A 19,445-nucleotide genomic window follows, 5' to 3' on the forward strand; every position below is an offset into this window, starting at 1 on the left:
TCTCCTCTCCAAACACAGCATACTTGAACTAATCAACCTGAAACTGTACCAAAACCCTCAAGACAGAAAACAGCACGCATAGATACCTTGTTGAGCTTTTTTCCACCCCACCCCCCCGCAAGCGCAAATCCCCCCTTTATATTTACACAAAATTGAGAAAGGAAATACTGAAAGCAGCAAAACACACATTTTTTGGCATAGCCAATTCCAGTAGCTGGAAAAAGTTTGCAATGTTTTTTGTGGAACTGTATTCTTGAAATAAATGCATAATTGGATTTTCTTAAAAGAGCACTGCGATAGGGGGAGCTAGCCTTATGGTCAACTTCAGAGAATACAAATAAAAAATTTTTAGCAGTTTAATAGTCAATTTTTTCCTAAAATACTTTTAGCATCTGCATAAAAGTGTTCTGCTGTTCAGTGCAAGTACCAGTTACTCATTTCAAAAATAATCCTGGCCTTGTCATGGGACTATTCAGAGCACGGACTTAAACCTCTATCCTTACTTGTAACTATCGTCTTTTTTTCCTGGAGCTTGGTATTTTCCAGCTTGTTTTAGAGAGTAGTATTTATCAAATCTCTTCACAAGTAACTAAGTGAGGAGTAAAAGACCACGTTTAGCACAAAAGAAATCTCTTCAAGTAACTAAGTGAGGAGTAAAAGACCACGTTTAGCACAAAAGCAGCTCAAGAGCTCTTGTAATATTAAAAATAAAGAAGAATTGCATCTGATAAAACCTGTTTTGAACAAAACAAACCATTTAGTTAAATGCAGTAAGACAATAAGAAGTAGTGATGGATCAACAAAATAATTTAAGCAAACAAAGCCAGTGTAGTATTTTATATCTATCTGATCTGTGCTTGTTTGGGAAAGCTTTACTCTTAATTTCTGTATTTGGCAACCACAGTGATATGTCAATTTCAGGAAAACTCAACAAAATGATTAAAAAAAATGGGTGTCATCCATAATGGCAGTACCACTATGTTATAAAGATTTAACTTACTTCTCGGGATAATGGTTTCAAAACCTAGATTCACATCACACTCACCAGCTTCTTGTACAACAGGGCCATTTGTTTCGCCATACCTCAACCATAAAAATTCCATGTCTCAATTTAAAATACTGTATTGTGTAGCAAACATTTAAGACACAAATTCAGTATATTCAAGTTTTAGATTTCCACAGAAATGAAAAACCTTTCTTTGACGGACAGATAAGCATTTCAAAACTGTAATGAAATTTGATTTCTTAGATAATAACCTAGAGAATATTAGATTCTATCATGACGCACACAGCTTATCTCAATGACGCTCACTGAAGGCTGACTATAACGTTAAACACGGGTGCTTTAAGTGCACAGTAGTTGCGTCGTACTTCAACTGTTCTCACAGTCAGCTGATGTACAATCAAACCATTCAGATAGGCACCTAGATACCCCAGTATCAACAACCTTGCGTTTTCTTGGTTATTTCTGTAATTGTTTTTACCAGATACTCAAACTCACTTAGACAATACCTGTACTTTTCCAGAAAAGAAAAGGAAAAAAATATCGGACCCAGTACACTTAAATATATCACTCTTACAGGAAGTGCTATCAATACAGTCTTTGCAACTAGCCCCAAGTGTATATTTAAGGATTCTTTTAAAAATTGTTTTGTTGTTGATCTGTATAATTCAGATGCCATACAACAGTTGTCTGATGATGACCAGCATTGTGCTTTATGTGAAACCAGAAACCTCAAAATAATTATAAAGCTTCTAGGATTTATGGGAGATGAAACTAGGGTGGTCCACCAAAAAAAAAAAAAAATCCATGATGAAATCCACAATGTTGGAATTTTAACGGGCAAGAGTGGTCCAGACTAGAAGAAAAGCCCAAACCACCAGTAGAAGAATGAAATATGATATGGTCCAAGATGTATCCTTAAAGGTTTGTCTCAACCCTCAGCCATATTGTGAGGATTGATCTTCAGTTCAGTCCAGCCAGCAGAAATTGACTGTGCAATTTTCCATTTCAGGTATTTGTACAGACTATGTACACTCTAGAAGGGTCCTTTAGTGCTACACTGTCGTACTTTTTGTCCCAGCAATTTGAGGGCGTGCAAATTCCACAAAGTCATCAATAAGTACTGGCCATGCCCCTAAAAGAAAAAAAAAAAAAGACCAGAACATAAGAACTCAGTTCAACAAGGCATTCTTTTTAAAGCTTCAGATCTAAACGAATTATTTACTTTCCAGTCTTAACTAGGTATAGTTTCAAGCAAAAAATTGTAATTCGATTTTCTTGCTTGAAATTTAAGACCTGGTTAAAGATTTCTACTTCCTTTAAACCCAGTTAATACACATCCCTTTCAAGGGTCATACTTCGTTCATCTTCCTGACCAAAAAAAGAAGGAAAAAAAAAAAAAAAGCTGACAAAAATTCTAGCTTACAACCATCCTGGTTTTGGCACCAGAACCTGATCTCCAGGATGGCAATAGCTGCTTAAAAAACGTTGAACATTGGATGAAGCAGTCTATGCTGTAAACAGCAGCATATCTTAACATACTACAGCATTTACTGCTCACAATTTGATTTTGCATGAATGCAATGCTCATCTGTTAGAATCAGCATACTTAGCCATACTTGAAAACAACAAAATGCACTCCGATAGCCAGCAATATAGTATAATGCCCTAGAAGGCTGGTATTACGCTATATATACTCTTCCATATTCCTTAGCAAGAGGTAGTTAAAATGCATATCAGTATTTTACATGTTATGGGCAGCGATATCCAAAGAGGTCCCCAGCCATGTCCATGATGGTCATGTGAAGGTTAAAAATAATTGTGGGCTGGGTTTTTCCCCCCTCCCTTAAAATATTTTTATTCCAAATCATTAAAACATGTTTTCTGCCTTTAATCTTTCTAAACTACATTGATTTATTGTGGGCAGCAGCCCATTTGTTCAATGATGAGGGAATGAGAACTGTCCATAATTATTAAATAAAGTTGTAGAAGTTTGCTCCCCTCTGCTCTGGAAGTATCAGAAGTTTACAGTTTCCTCCACTCACTGAACTGATCTGCCGCCAACGATTGAAGGTAATTAGCTGTTCTTGGCTACAGATGGACTGGAAGAGGAAAGATCAATACAAAAGTTTACAAGAAACACATTTGGTAGGAAATAACTTATGTTTAGTAATCCCTGTATGCTGCCAGCTTCACTTTAATATTATTACATGTCCAATCTTCACATAAACTGAAGCAACCAAACTTAAAAAATACTCTCAGCTATGAAATGCAATAACCAGAGGACCCTACAAAGAAATGCACAGGCCATGAATCAGTTACTTAGTTGAAGATGCCAAGAACTGCGCTCACAGAGAATCTGTGTTTTTTAAATGGACAAATGTCAGGGTTTGTCTCAATAATAAAGAATTAGTATCTGAGCTTAGACAGAAGAAAAAAAGAAAATGGATTTAAGAAAGTTTCAGCATTTCTTTTTTAAACCTGCAGTAATAAACAGATGATGACAACATGCATTAAAGTAGCTCTAACTGGACTTTAGATCACCAGTAAAATTCTAATTATGCTGTTACTAGACAGCTGCACCAAAGCAGATACACAGTAATAAAGGTAGCATAAAACACAGTTAGAAGTTAAAGAAAGAAAATGGAAATGTTTACCTTCCTCATCATAGTTAGACATATCGTCTGCTATCATTGTACTAAAGTCTAGAAGAAGGTTCCAGGTATCCTTAGGAATTGATCTTTTATGATGTTCCTGTTTGGAGGGGTGGAAAATTTATATTTAAAAAAATAAATTAAAAACCCTTATACACATTCATTTTTACTGTCTTGGACGCATCCACATCCCCAAAACATATTTCTCTTGTACACACTACGAAGTGCAGTATCTGGGATCTGGGTCAAAATAGTCTATTTCATCTACTCAATAATTTAAAACATATTTATCTTCCAAGCTTTGAAATTACTACAGTCGTTTATGTAAAGATTTAAAATTACCTACAAAAATTCACAGGTATCTAACACTAAGATGAACCATATATTCATAAAGGTGAAAAGAGTAATCTAATGCAAATATATTCATGGATCCTTTACAAAAAGGCAACCATAAAGTGTCACACATATTTTATAGATTTTTATACTATCACTTGAATATAGAAGAACTGAAAATTTCCCGTATTAATAGCTAACATATCCAAAATACGCAAAGATATTTAATGTGCCTTTTGCTATTTAACAATACCTTAGTTAAAATTCAGTGAAATATTTTTGTCTTAAAAATGCTATTGACTTGAAAAGAAAATTTGTAGTATTTTGTAGTAAGATCTGCTTTAATTTTTTTTAATATATAAAATACAATTTACATAAAACTAGCTTTTTTATGATTTCATTTTTAGAGCAACCTTGTTACAGGTGCTGGCTTTGTAACATAGCTTTTGTCAAGTGTTCATTTCTGCAACCAGGTTTCCTTTTGAAAAAAATCTTTAAGTACTGTACAAGCAGATGGTTGACAGTTGGTTTGTTTGTTGGTGGTCTTTTTTTGGTTGGGTTGGGGTTTTGGAGGGGTTTTGTTGGTTTGGTTTCTTTTGGGTTCCCCCCACACACCCCAAAGACTCCTGTTAAGTTCTTGCTTGTTTTGAATCTGTTTCTCAGGATGACCGAGAAACCTCAACTGGCACAGTTCAGGAACAACCACCTACTGCCTGTCAGGCAACTGCGTGCTGCTGTCAACAGTGGGTGCTGTTAGAGTGTAGCAGTTGGAAAAAGAGACTGGTTAGTCTAGCACGTAAGGCAAAAAAACCCACCCCTCACCTCCCTGGTATTTGCCAAAGGCTAAACTGACATGCATTATTTACTGTTTATTAGTGGCGTACAGTAACATGTTAGCTGATAAAAGAAAGTTATGCATCTGAGCTCTAAATCTCTACCTAGCATGATCTGCATTACCAGGAACTAACAAGGACCTCTGTACTGTATAACTAAATGCTACTAACTGTGATTTTACTGAATTCAGTATCCATCACCAAGTACATACAGTAACCCCAAAAGGCTACCTAGTTAAGTGACCTCTTTTTTAACAAAAGCTCTTATATATTTTGCAGTCTAGCAAATCTCTTCTTCCATAAACAATCCTCTTGTGAGAGCAGAGGCACATGATCAACTGCACCTCAGGAAAAAAAGAAAAAGAAAGAACCTGACACAACCCAAGAAAACCACTCCCTTCCCCCAGATGCCCAAACTATTTAAAAAAACAGGGAGGTGGACCTTAGAGGTGAAATCAATAGCAAGCAAAACAAAGCATGAAGTCTGCATTGCTGGAGGGAAAATAAATAGTAATGGGGGGAGTTTATGAATAGTTTAGTATCTTTGATTTTAAAAGTTCTTCTCGAACAGCATATTCACATTCTAATGCTTCCTGACCAAAGTAAAGAATAAAATTTGTGGAGGATCTTCCAGCAGCTGCAAAGGGGTGTGATTTCAGACAAAAGTGTAAGTTTGAGTTTCGAGAAGCAGAGACTAATTAAACACAAGTCACTACTCCTCAAGTAAGTAAGCTATATGTGAAAATGACAACTTATTAAAGAGTTTAACAGAAGATTCAGATACAAAAATACGCACTTCAGCTTTCAACTAAAACTACTGTCTTTCTAAAAATGAATAGATACAAACTTCAGATTAAGCTGATCAGTTTCTCAAGGAAACAGATTAGAAAACTGTTTTATTTACTTGTGATGCATTAATAGCAGGCATACCAAAAAATGCAAGCTCATCAAATCACTGCATATTTATAATGGTTTATAAACAAACACTATAAACAAATTCTGCATTTTGACATGCTTATACAATTTTGAGATTATTCTTGTGGGTAAGCAAAGGCCTTTAAAAAACAGATCTCAGGATACTGCAATCTCAAACTCATTAAGTGAGTCCAAACATGTAAAGCACAGAGACATAATGCCTTAGGACAAACTATATGTTTTAAAAGAAGTTTTATGAAATCACAAAATTTGAAAGTAAAGATATAATTTTAGGTTTTCATAAGAAAGTAAAAGATTACTCAGGAAAGTCCTCATGGATCAAATATGAAAGTCTCAGAAGACATGCTGTGTTTTGAGTTTTATCCAGAGAGATGCAAGAGAAGCAAACAATGTTTGAGATGAACATCAGCTAAAAGGTATTCTCAAATGATATGCAAATATCACAAGAACTTTTAAGACATCCACAGTACTTACATGGTAGTAAAGAATTATGCAGAGGAAATGCGTATCCAGAACTGTGCCTGAACTACTATACAATGTTTGGAAGATTAGAGACCAATATACATTAAATTCAATTTGCAAGTTCCTACAAGCAGTAATTTAGACACTCCAAAATTAATTGCCTTACTAGGAGCACTTACTTTTCAGCACTGTACTTCTCCCTATATTCTTTTGCTTCAGGGTTTCCAGAATTATCCTGCCCTATTGTAAATTCATGCCTAGAACTGTGTATTTATTGGCACCAAAAGGGTTGGTAAGCATACAGATTTTGAGCTTAGTTCTACATCACTTCCAGACCCAGACTTAAAGTAAAAAAAAATAAAATAAAATTTTACACTACGTATATGCTATATGAATCTGAGAAAACTATACTTGTCTTTGTCACTGTTAGAGCTTAACCTGCATAAAGAAGCTTTAAGATGAATGAGAAATAAAGCAAGGGACTTAGTTTTCCTGGTAAATAATTTTTACTGAAGTCTGTTCCATCTGGGATACTCAAAAGATTCATTTCCATATAGGACTAGGGGAAAAAAAAATTTCAGAAAAAGAATGCAAGTCTCCCTTATACCTTAGAAATATGGAGAAGAAAATAAGAGGCAAGTACTACATCAAACAGTTCTGTTATTCTGAAGCTTTGAGAAAATGTAATTAAAAATTATCATGTAACTATGATACCATTGTGATTTGTCATTTCACTTTTACCATCTTACAGGGATTCTGCAAAATACTCCTTGTTGTATGAAGCTGTTTAAAGATTAAAAACAACATACAAATGTTACAACAAAAAAACCCTAAAAAAACCCTGCAACTGTTTACACTGCAGAACTGATTCCACACTTACACTCTCTATAACCTAACTTCTATCCTCTCACAATTCAATTACTGTCCACATTTTCCTTGTAGCAGCCCAAAAAAAAAAAAAGAAAAAAAAGACTTTCTACAAGAAATAAGAATCAGCCCATTCATTTATTTGCAGGATTCAGATCTGACTACATGCATGCACAAGTATTTTTAAACAGTTTAGCAGTGCTCTTTTAGCTTCTTCAAAGACAATGAAACTCATAATCCAATTGAAAACAAAAAACAGGATACAGAAAGATGTTAAAGAATGACACAGAGTCAAAATTGAGACATGAAGCTTTTGCTGATTTACTTATTTTTCAATATTAATTTTAAGCCAGAAGTTGGTCCACATATAAACGACAACAAAACCAAAGCAGAATGCTCATCTTTTCACAGCACATGAATACAAAGCTGGTCAGCAGCAGTCAGTTTAAGGCATTTTCATTACTGAGAAAAATAAATTCACAAGCTGCCAAGGAAGAACCTACTGGCCTTTCAGTATTCTATTTCTTCTCAAAAGCAGAACAGTTAACTTAAGAAGTTAACAGTTACAGAGTCATGAAATACTAGTTATGGTTAATAGCTCAACTGCACTGTATATAAATGAATACGCATTCTGGTTGGTTAATATTACTGCCTGAAAGAAATTTTTGTTTCCTTATTTTTGCTGTTTTGAATAGACAGATCTATAGTTTGTTCATTTAGTTCCATCCAAACTGTGGTGTTCTGTCATGTTTTTGGTGTTGGTTTTTGTTTTCCAAAAAAATTATTTTTAATAAGTGATTCTTCCACTTCACCTGTTATACTAATCAAAAGCACAATCAGCAGAAGAGCTCTGAAATAATGAAAAAAAAAACATTCAGTGAGCTGGGGGGGGCGCGGGGAGAGGGAAGGCTGTAGGTAGGCACCTGTTACCAACAGCACAACAACAACAACAGGCATCAAGCCCAGGATATAGAAATCTATTTGTACTATTCCAATTCTATTTTGCCAAGACATTTGCAAGCATTTTTGGTGTTACAAGACACTGTACAAGTGTACTTACATGGAAATCAGTTTTACAGCTTAAATTTATCCTAAAAGTGAAAATTCAATTAATCTGTTCAGTGCTGCAAATTCTAAATGGCATAATTATGCCTTTAACGTAAGACCATAGTCCATTGTGCTTACTGAGAATTGCACACACTCTTAGGGAAAGAATAAACCCTCTCTCATAAAATTTTGTAGTTTATACTAATGATGCAGATATTTCTATCAATTCGAACACCTTAAATTGACATCTGTCTTTCACAACAGAGAGATGTATTTTATCCCAAGGGTGGCTATCTTTCAGACTCACTGGATCACAATAGTATTTTCACTTACTGCTTTAATCAGTCATTTCCCATATCCCATCAGATACCAAACAAATGTTTATGATTAAGAATACATACCTAAACCTTTCTGTCCTGGATTCTTTGCAAAGTTGAAAGTAAACTGATAAAAATCCTTAAATCTTCCCGGCTCTTTTAATTCTTGTTCCATTTTAGGAATCTGGGCCTTCAGTTTTTCTATGCTGTCACATCTGCATTTTAAAAAGCATGTTTATTTGTGTATTACTCATTTTGCCATAAAATATGAGTTATAACTTAAACAAAAATTTATAAAATTTTTGTGGAATACAATACGATTATCAAAACAAAATTCAGGAAGCCTTTAATTAGTCTGCACCTATAACAACAAAGAAATGAAATTGTTGTATTTCTTCACATTGCCATTCGCACATACTAGCTGATATATCAGATTCTATATCCACAAGATTTTTAGAAAAATGTGATGAAGACTGCTATATTCTCATAAAGCAGAGAAAACCCAGGTATACTAGACTTCAAGACTGCAGACCAACATCCTTGCTTTACCTACTTGAGTAGCTCTATGGCAACTAACTGAAATACACAACCAAGGCAAGTAGCACTCAAAGTTGCCTCCCTTTTTTTGGTCACTAAGCATCTAGCACATAAACAGCAGATGCATTTTTACAGAGGCAGACAAGTGATGCTAGACTCTGAAAAGTCTCTGAAGTCTGAAAGGACAATGTGATTGTGAATTCCCCAAAATAGGGCTGTTTCACCGTACATTCCAGTTTCTGACACTGGAGTACACTGTCAGTGTCTAATAGTGCACACTTACCCTAGCTCAGTCATTCCATCCATGAATTCCAGCTTTGAAAATTCACACTGTGTTGCAGCTCGGAATTTCCATGCGATGATGAGTACAGTAATGCTGGCTGGGTCAAGAGCTAGATCATCACAAAACTGCTGTATACCATCTATACCAATTTTATTTTCATCTTGAGGATCTTTGGAATATAAAAGTAAGTATCAAGAAAAACAGATTTTTGAAAAAGCTAATTTATTCAACACGAGTATTTAAGATAAGCAAACGTTTTCAAGAAGCCACTTTTGGGATCAGCCCTTATAAGTGAATATTTTAAAAACAAAATTAAATTAGTATTTTCAACGGTTAAGCTTTAACAATTGAGGAAGTTACTACAATAAAGCCTCCCATACAATGAAGCTTATGTTATTTTCATTGAGAGACAAAAGCACCGCAAACATTTGTTTTCTGCCGAATAATATGCATGATATTCTGACTCATTCCATAGAGAGAACAGTGGTCCTTTCCCACCACCACACTTAATTATTGGCATCTTTGGTAAGATTGCCAATCTGTGTACCATTATAAACAATTCTGCAGTGTCCATTTGCAAGCTGTACTGATACAATTATCAAATCTGCCCATAAACTACTAAGTTGACATTAGTTTTATGCATTTTCTGGCATCACCAGCATGCATGAGATTGGACACGGTAACCTCCAAGAGGAAAGTTACATTGCCCCATTACCGATTCCAAGCCAGCCAGGCACACTCCTCTTTCCACGAAGGAATCAACATCTGGTCTGGAAGTGAGATGCTCACATTTCAAGTGCACTAACAAAGATCTACTAACGCAAGCCAACAAAGACTTCAGGAAAATGGTATTTGGATTATGCATGCATATGAAAACTGACAGAAAACGTAGCACTTTTTTTTTTTTTAAAGTGCTAAACCACAAAATTTGTTCTACTATACTGCATCCATTTTATTTGTGGTAGGATATCACCAGTTGAACACTGGTTATATAACAGATAAAGAGACTTTGTTTTCTTTTCCGCTCTGTTTGTAACTATCTGATAATAAGCACAAGATGAATAAAAATTAAGGTAGAATCCTTGGTATACAACCTTTCACTTTGTCAGGAGCGAGTCCTGAGTGATGTGCTTTCCCCAGAAGAATCACCTAAAATCCATGTTAATCATTACAGTTTACTCACTGCACACACAACTCCAGTTCCAGACCCTAATCGTGTATAAATGTACATATATTTAGAGCACAAAGCATGTAATCCTTGTGAAGCAGAAGCCTACATATATTCCCCTTCTAACTTGTATTATTAGTAATAGAAAAATAAAGCTGAAAGAGTCAGTTAAGACCAAGCACAAGAGCACAGCTGCAATGATACATTGTAATTAAGAATAGATACATACAACTAGGAAATAAGCCTTAAAACTCAGGGTACTCACCTTTGTATCTGTTATACAGTTGTTCTAACTTCTTTCTGTCCAATGATCCTTTAACGCTCTCTCGTATATAAAGTTCAGGATTTTGGAAAAAGTTGTCTGTTGCAACATCTAACTTCCAGTCATTTTGAGACAGACAACTCACTGCTGTCTTTTCACTAGATTGTGTGAAGACCATAAACTGACGCACTTTATCCTTCTGTGATGATTTCAATTTATTCTAGTAAAAACAGACAATACCGTAACTAGAAATGTTTTACTGGACAAAATAAAAAAATCAGTACTGTTAATATTTTTAAGTCAGTACCTTCTATAACTGCTGGGGCAGTTAGACACTCAGACCAGCAGTTATTTTCTCTCTTTTTTAAAATTTAAACTTACCTTCATCTTTACATTGTAACAAAACTGAGTTAAATCATCACAAAAATCATGCTGGCAAAGCAATCACAGAAGTAAAAAATGGGTATTCTTATCGCATATTTGGAGAGAGAGCTGAAGGGCATAGCAAATTCACATACAGCTGTAAGATGGGACATCTTTCTATTTAAACCAATTTTTGTTTTTTAAAAGGAAAAAAAACATTCTCCTCTTAATAGAAGAATGCTACACCTACCAAAAAAAAAAGCAATTGAGATGCCTAAATAAAGCCCATGGCTATCAAAATATTTGATACATTAATTGCCTCAACGGATGCGTCGGAACAGGCCATTTAATAGCTTACCATCGCTGAACAAGAGGCTGGCATTCATTTAGTCCCAGCTGACCAAACTGACAGAAACACCAGCTAGTGCAGGACTGGGCGCAAGACTACACTGCCAGGAACAGGATCTCCTGATGTGCCTCTTGATGGCAGCAAGAAACTAGGCTGGGTCATCCATTTCAGGGAGCTAAACACTGAAATATCTTAAAAGATTTTTTTTTTTTTTTAAGAGCTTTTTCACTTTGAAGGTGCTTAACTCCACCTACATAATTTGCAAAACATTCCTGTGAGGAGACATTGTCTCCATTTCACAGGTGCAGCAACTGAAGCTAAAAAAAAAAAAAAGGGTAAGTAATTTTGCCGAAGGCAGGCGGGGGAGTGAGTAGCCAAGGTGAGAGCTCTGGAATTTCAGGCCTTTTGCCCAGACCAAGAGACATCTCTCTCTCCTCTAGCGTAAAACTGAATGGAGAACTTGCTGCCAGTAATTTATCAGCATAGAGTGATTCCCAAGGATATTTTTGATGACGAGAAGCACACTCAGTATTTCAAGGGTATTAGTTACACAAAACTAACTGCTGATCAGGAGAAAGCAATCATACAGCTCTTGCACTAAATCCAAATTTAGTTCTAAAGTTCAAAGCAAAAATACTCCTAACGTTATAACTTGGTAAATAAAAGTTCTGACTTTTAAGTCAGGATTGGATTTCTTACATGGCACAAATATGTCATTTGTATTTTACCTTGCATTCTAATCAAAACTTGGAAATTACAATAATGAACAGAATATACGAGTGCATGGCTCCTTCTCAGGGAGTATGGGGAAAAAAGGCCAAAAAAAATCTCTAGACGTGATAAACTGTCCTCAGCCAAAGAATGAATGGTTTAGGAGCAGTATGAGCTCAAGCTCTTCATTCCAAAGGATAATTAGTGTCCAATCACATTATCATTAGAAAAATGAACTACTGCTTCAAAACACAAATTCATCTGCCCTAAAAGTCAAAATCAGTTTTCTGCTGCTTGATGACAGTGAATGTGAACACTATTATTTGTAAGAGTAGTTAAGTTACCAGCTTCAGAGTTACACCTTTAAAAAAAAAAACCACAAGAGCATCACATTTGGCTTAAACTGATACCCACATAACATACTAAACAGACCAATACCCTTTAATTTAAGATCACTTAAAAAAAAAATTAAAAAAATCCTCCCCAAACCAAAACAACCCTATATCTACAACACTTAGCTGAAGCCAAAATTTTAGCACACACTGCAGACTTAAACACAGTGATATTAGTTAGGTTATACTACTTTTAAAGTTACAATGTGTTGCTGCTTTATTTCAGTCTCTTGAATAAGTTTCTCACATTAGACCTTTGCTACAAACATGTTTCTGAAACTCAGATTTTCAAAAGTGGTTCCAGGTAAAGGTCAAGCCATCAGAGCAGGTCCTGCAAAGACCCACTGCTGACAACTTGTGCACGCTTCGAGTTTCACAGCAGACAATCAGCACCTTACAATATTGAGCCCAAACTTTCACAAAAGTCACTTACGCTGACAAAGCCATGTGGAATGACTTCCAGAAGTGACTAATGCATTTTTAGTTCCAGTTTTTAAAAATATATTGTAAACTCAGATATATTAAAACAAACCATTGAATTATATCCCAAATGAAGATGAAACAAACCCAGTAATTTTCTGCATCAATTACCAGCTTCCTCAAATCAGCTCCACACAGCCAGACTGCTGCATCACCACAGACTCAGCTGCATTATAGGGCAGAGTCACACTTATGACCTTAGCTTTTCTTTTCTTTTTTTGACAAAGTACATGCCTTTAATCACCAGTTTTTTGTTTGTTTTGTTTTTTTAACATGTACACATAGTATGCATAGCCCTTTTAATAGTGAATATTCTGTAAAACCTCAAGAGGCTTTGTTCTGCCCTACTCTTGCAAGGGTAAACTCTAAAAGCAATGACATACAACAAAAAGTCAAGTAACAGGTTTACAAGGGCTTCACCATGGATGCCCAAGAGCACAAAAGGTAGTGGGGTTTGCGTGTTGTCACATAAAAGGAGAATGCAATTTATTAGATCAAAAACTTGCAGCTTAATCACTTTTACGATAAAATTTAAATCCTATATATGCACATGAGATCTTCCTGTGCTTGGGGCTCCCTAAGTGATAACAACAATATAAAACCTTTTTAAAAAGAACATCGAATTTGCCGAGAGTCAAGCAGCTAGTGACACTAATCAGTATAGCATTCAGTAATATATTAAGATGCAATAAATCACAATGTTCAGCCATAATCTTTTTCTGGAATAGCTATATTTTTTACTGGTCAAATACAAGTTTATTTTTAGTGAATAAGTGCCAAAGCCCTTTCTTTATATTTGATGAATGTTTCCGCAGAAGCTTGCCAACGTGGACAAAACACTCCACATCCTAAGTGACTGGACAACTCTTTGAAGGCCTACTACAGGACAGCAAGAGACAAAATTACTGCTGAGTTTTTATTATCCTATTTTAGCTCTTCTTTCATCACATTAAAAACCCACACTTCAAGCAGGAACAGGTTCCAAGCCTTCTGCACTTTTAAGGGCTATTTCTAGAAGCCGAGCTCTAACAGTCTATTATTGTTTTAAGTGTGCAATACAGAAGCCAGAGCACCCTATAACCTTTAATCCTGTAGTCATCAGGCAACAAATACCTTACACTGCAATTGTATATGCTGTAATGCAATGCAATCCATTTAAAATATCTCAACTTTAACACTACTTAAAAGGGAAGACAGAATTTTATTTATCTTTCTCACTAAAAATATACAAGTGAAAACCAATGGAAAACAAATGCAACAAATTTTCTAGTAAGTCTTACCCCTTGGAGTAAGGGGAAAAGGAAAAAATCAGATCTGCAAGCCTTTGATCAAGTTTGTGTGGTATCCAAGCTACCTTTTATAACGAGGATGTTATAAGAGACAGGAGGCAAACTTACTTTTAAAAACACAGAATAACTTCTTTAAGTGAAAAGCTACATTGTGTAGATTCTTAAAACTATAATAATTATATCTTTCCAATGAACATCTGATGATATAATATTAATTTTAAAATAAAAATTTGCCTCTCCCCATCAAGTACCAAATTTGATAATTCTAATTCAATAAATCATTCTTGCCTGTGACTAGTATCAGATACTTTGGTGAAAGATTAAAAATAAAAATTAAAAAAATACTTGGGCTTTTTTTCCCCCAAGTATTTTTTTTTCTGGCCTCTGACTGAAACTCCCCCGGTCTAGGGGAGTAAGCTTTCCCAGTTTAGGGGAAAAAAAAAAAAAATGATCTGCCAACTCTGACTATATAGTTGTTTTTCCTTATCTTCTACACTCAATTTTCAGTCACCTCAGATTCAAAGATCAGCTCTGCACACTGGTCATCAACGTTTTCTGGATAGCTAATAGCCGTATGAGGGCTCCACTCTCCTGGATAATGTCCATGGGAAACAACAACAACCTTCGTCCCACACTGCCTGGACTACAGAGCTGAGGATTCCTACCAAAACCCTGTTCTTGGACTTTGCTCAAAGGTTATATGTGGCTGCCAGCTAGACAAGCAGTGCACGATCAGTTTGAAGTATCCCTGCCCAAAATTCCTTATGGCCCCCAAAGATGACATTCACACAGTTACTCCTTAATGAGTAACTGCTTTTTACCTTTCCTTCCCAGCCACTGCTTACAGATGATCTGATTCCTGCTAGTTTCACTGCTAACTAAAGGAATTTGAGCAGTGACATCTGTGCTTCTGTTTCAGTCAGGACTCAAAGAAAAGCCTGTTAAGTTCTCATGCATGTGACAGGTAAAAAGCCTTTTCTAAAATAGTATCAACCTCCACAAAGTCTAGGCTTTTATACTACTGCATTTAAACTCCAAAGAGATCTGGCTGCAGGAAGCATCCTTGCACTTTCAAAGGACCCCAGTGACGTCCATTCAAACACAGAATAACTTCAGCCCACACACAGGAGGGACTTTTGCATGTAATAACCTTACAGATCATGACTGCCAGTTTTGTCGTGCCTTTATGCGACACTAATGGTCAAGAGAATGTTGCTCCCTTACAATGTCTGAATCATTCCATGTTGGGCTGTATCCATTAAAGGAACGTACAAGACACCTGCAAATAATCTGGTTTACTGCTTGTATTCAACAAATACACGGCTAAAGCTTAAAAGGCAAAATGCTGAGTATTTTTCTTTGGTAAGAAAACAAAAGTTAATCACAACAACAGAAGTCTACAAATACACTGAATTACATTTTAATCCACCAACTGTGACAGCATACGTGTATACTACCAAAAACCCCATAAAATCCAAGTTAAAGACAAAAACGATTAAAGTAAATAGCCATAGTTTCTGTGTAATGTAAACAAACATGCCCTTCAACTACGTTTTATTTTCTACAGTTTCTCAAAAAGAGGGCACACAAAGTAAGATCATCAGGACATTTTTAAGCTTCTGTTTCAAACTGATGTGAAATCCATTTGTCTGCAGTGGAACAGAACAAAACTTAAAAAATTTACAAGGTCTGTTGAGATATAAAATCCAAGGAAAAATATCACAAGCAACATAAAATCAAAGTTGCTTTTTACATCCTCTAATGTTCTTTTAGTGGATAAAATCATTTTAGCACTTTCATATGGGCAGAACGTCTTGTGCAGAAGATCAATATATAGCTACCCAGAAGAACGCAGTAGTTGTAATAGTATTTTAAAGTAATTCATGTTAACCTGAAAGGTGAAGGAAACACCAAAAATCAGGGCTTTTCCAATTAAAAAAAGGACAAAATAAAGCTGTCAGTTGTTTAGCATTCTTAACTGGTCCAGGGCAGAAGCCCTATTCAGCCATTAGAAGCTGCATTCATACCTTACATTTGCATTGGCACCATAAAACATGAGTAAAATATGAAGAGCTACATAATAAATTTCACACCTTGTTCTCAGAGTAGATCATATTCCTGAATAATTTTTTCATGGCTCTAGTTAAAAGTGATTTTACAGTACAAGTTCAAAGGGTTCCCTGGTAAGCTGGGAGAGGAAACAAGATCATGCACCATCTTGTCTAGCACTCAGACTACTCTGTCCTAAGCATAATGCCAAGAATCTACAAGTTTTACTATGGGACAACCAAAACCAAAAAATATTTAATATCAACAAACTACTACGGACATGAATATGCACCATACAAAATAGCCTTGCAGAATAGCTTGTTGAGTTAAACACCACATAACAATGTCATGAAGTACAATAACATTACAGGAGACAGCGTCAGACGTGAAATTCTTGTAATACTAAATTTTTTTAACTTTCTGTCACCTGAGGTTTGCAATAAGAAATTATGTATTTATCAGCATAGAAATATTCTTCAGAGAACACAAATTGGATAATATAATAAATAATGTAAATAGAGATAAGGTTAACATTTGGCTCTGGATAAAGATATGGCTACTCACACACTTGCCTTGATTATCCCACATAGTCCTAAATTCATTAAATCATTCCAAATAGTACAGGTAGTACTACAGGTAGTAGCTCTTCTCCTCACAGAAGATGGCTTAGAGTATAATGGACCAGCTTGCTGCTCTGTCTTGATTCGCAGGCACATTACTCGTCCTCGTGACGAGATGAAGCAGTCACATACCAACAGATAAGGTGAAGGAGACCACTTCTACAGATGCTGCTCAGCTCAATTGAAAATGTGGGTAAGAGAAGCAGATTACTATCAGCAATCCAAGGAACACTGCCAGGGTGGTGTACCTGAGCACTGGACAGAAAACACTTTTCAAGTTGCCTAAATGGCCAGACTGAGCTTAACAGGCTGCTGTAATGGTCTCCCTTCCACATATTGGACAAAGACAGTTTGAAGCCAGGAAACCTTTGTCCTGAAAGCACTGGCCATACAAACGCTGGTGAGACTAAGTCAGAGCCAGAAGCGCTCTAACTGGCAGTACTGCATGGCTGAGTAGGAGTCAGGCCCCAGCTGCAGAAGCCTCTACCGCAGCATTTGCTGTGCTGGACATGCAACCCAGCCCCAGGAACCTGCCATAGCCACTGGAAGGACTAGCCAGAGCAGTAGCACATACGGGCAGAAAAATGGGACGTTGAATCTCATGTTTCTGGATGGACATCTTCAGATCTCTGTGAAGAAGTCTCCCTACTAAATAGAGGATTTTGACATACCACAGGTATAGGTACAGAATCCTATACCTGGGCACTAGAAACAATTCATACCAGTATTTACTACTCATAAAATCTGCAGCCTGTCATTTAGTCCCACTTCAGTGTCTATGTCATCCTTTCACCTGGGTGTTGGAGTCAACAAGCACAACCTGGAAAATAGTTGTTTGCATAGTGCCTAACAACTACGCTTGGGGCCATGACTAGAGTATTCAGATACTCCCTCCAATCTGATAAATACCAATCTATCAGTATAGTATTGTTCCACAGAGTATATCTGCCAGTTCTTCAGTTAAGTATTCCAAGAAGACTAAGCAGATAGGATTCTGCTGTTTCTCACAAAAAGCTATTCTCAGAATAACATGCCTCACTATTTCTGTTATATTGCCACTTACTGCAGTATTGCTCAATTTAAATTTCTAACCACATAGCCAGCCAATAATATATGTATGTACAAGACATCAACTGTGTATTTTGCATACCTACACTGGATATACTGCAAGACAGCTCTAGGTGATTTTCATGGAAAAAAGTCTTTGTAAAAAGTTGTGTAACACTACTGCATAAGTGCTATCTGAGACAGTCCCAGAACTGCAGAATTACAGTAAGACACCTCTACACTCTGAACTTTACCCAGACTTTAGTTTTAAGCTCCCATAAAAAATTCAAGTGAAGATCTACATCAAACAATTCAATTAAAAATTATACTAGTGACATAGTGACAAGTTTATTAGAGGTCTACATACTGCACCACTAATTTAAATTCTGGCTGACCAAATTTTTACGCCAACATAACTCCATCAGTTAAAGGTGATGTCATTTTTTTAATATGCTTTTAACACTGCTTGCCAAAATAGTATTAACTGCAGGTATAAGGTATCTTTATACCAATAAGTGCACACCAGTACATCTTAGACTCCCTCCTACACCATTCCTAAGACAATACAGCTGCTATAGAAAAGTACTACTTTAAACTGTACAGGTGTAGCTAAAGCTGTACAACTTTTGTATACAGAGAAGGCCTAGAAGTATGACTACAAACATGTTCCCTCGGGTGCATAAGACACTGTAAGGACCCCCCTTATTTAAAGCTAAGGAATGTCTTTTTCTTTTGTTTAGGTGAACAAAAATAGCAAATTTTGTTCCAACCACTGCGGTTTCCCTCTAGAAGAGGGAAGAGAGAAAGTCAGTTGATTTGAGAGTCCACAGCAAATCCTCAGCTATAAGGAAAACAACATTATGGAGAAAATGCAAGATAGATGATAGGTCCTCCTTTACAACACTTATATGAATAGAAGCCTTACCAAAACCACATAATAATCATCCAGAAATTCTCCAACATAATCCCAGTTCAAGAAGGATCAACATATCCGAGTTTCCCGGTGAACTGACAGCACTTAATGGGCCCTGAGTCACCTGAAATCCTGCAAAAAACTCCAAGTAGCCCCTGGTTTCTGGCAGGCCCCTGCACTCTCTCCAGTCACTGCTGCTCACCACCCCACACAGGGCACAGACCAAGCTGCCCACAAAACGCCTCTATTACCGCTGTCCCGTACAAAGGTGCCTGAACCCTTATACAAAGTGCAAGCGAGCACTTCCTCGCCGTGAGGAGGCCTGACAGAGCCCTGTGGACCGAAAGCCTCCGCGGGATCCCGGCGCCCCCCACCTAGGCCCCGGTGCTCGCCCCTGTCCAGGAGCAGCCTCCTGCCTCCCGGCCAGCGGCCCCGGCCCACCGCGCCGCCCTCCCCAGGCCCCACACACCCTCCCCGCCCTGCTTGATAGGAGGGACGTGGAGCCCACGGCCCCAGAACATCATGCCCCG

General features: G+C 36.7%; 1 protein-coding gene across 1 annotated transcript; it reads right to left on the reverse strand.

Moving 5' to 3' along the window:
- Positions 1–654: 654 nt before the first annotated feature.
- Positions 655–11,173, reverse strand: DCUN1D1 (defective in cullin neddylation 1 domain containing 1). The gene is made up of 5 exons (XM_019474307.1): positions 10,706–11,173; positions 9,273–9,441; positions 8,532–8,667; positions 3,661–3,757; positions 655–2,138 (listed from the first exon to the last, which is right to left on the reverse strand). Exons 1-5 carry the CDS (start codon positions 10,878–10,880, stop codon positions 2,059–2,061), a joined length of 657 nt encoding a protein of 218 aa, XP_019329852.1. The 5' UTR covers positions 10,881–11,173; the 3' UTR covers positions 655–2,058.
- Positions 11,174–19,445: the final 8,272 nt, after the last annotated feature.

This window comes from Aptenodytes forsteri, unplaced genomic scaffold, assembly GCF_000699145.1.
Source record: "Aptenodytes forsteri isolate BGI_AS27 unplaced genomic scaffold, ASM69914v1 Scaffold72, whole genome shotgun sequence".
NCBI classification, from domain to species: domain Eukaryota; kingdom Metazoa; phylum Chordata; class Aves; order Sphenisciformes; family Spheniscidae; genus Aptenodytes; species Aptenodytes forsteri.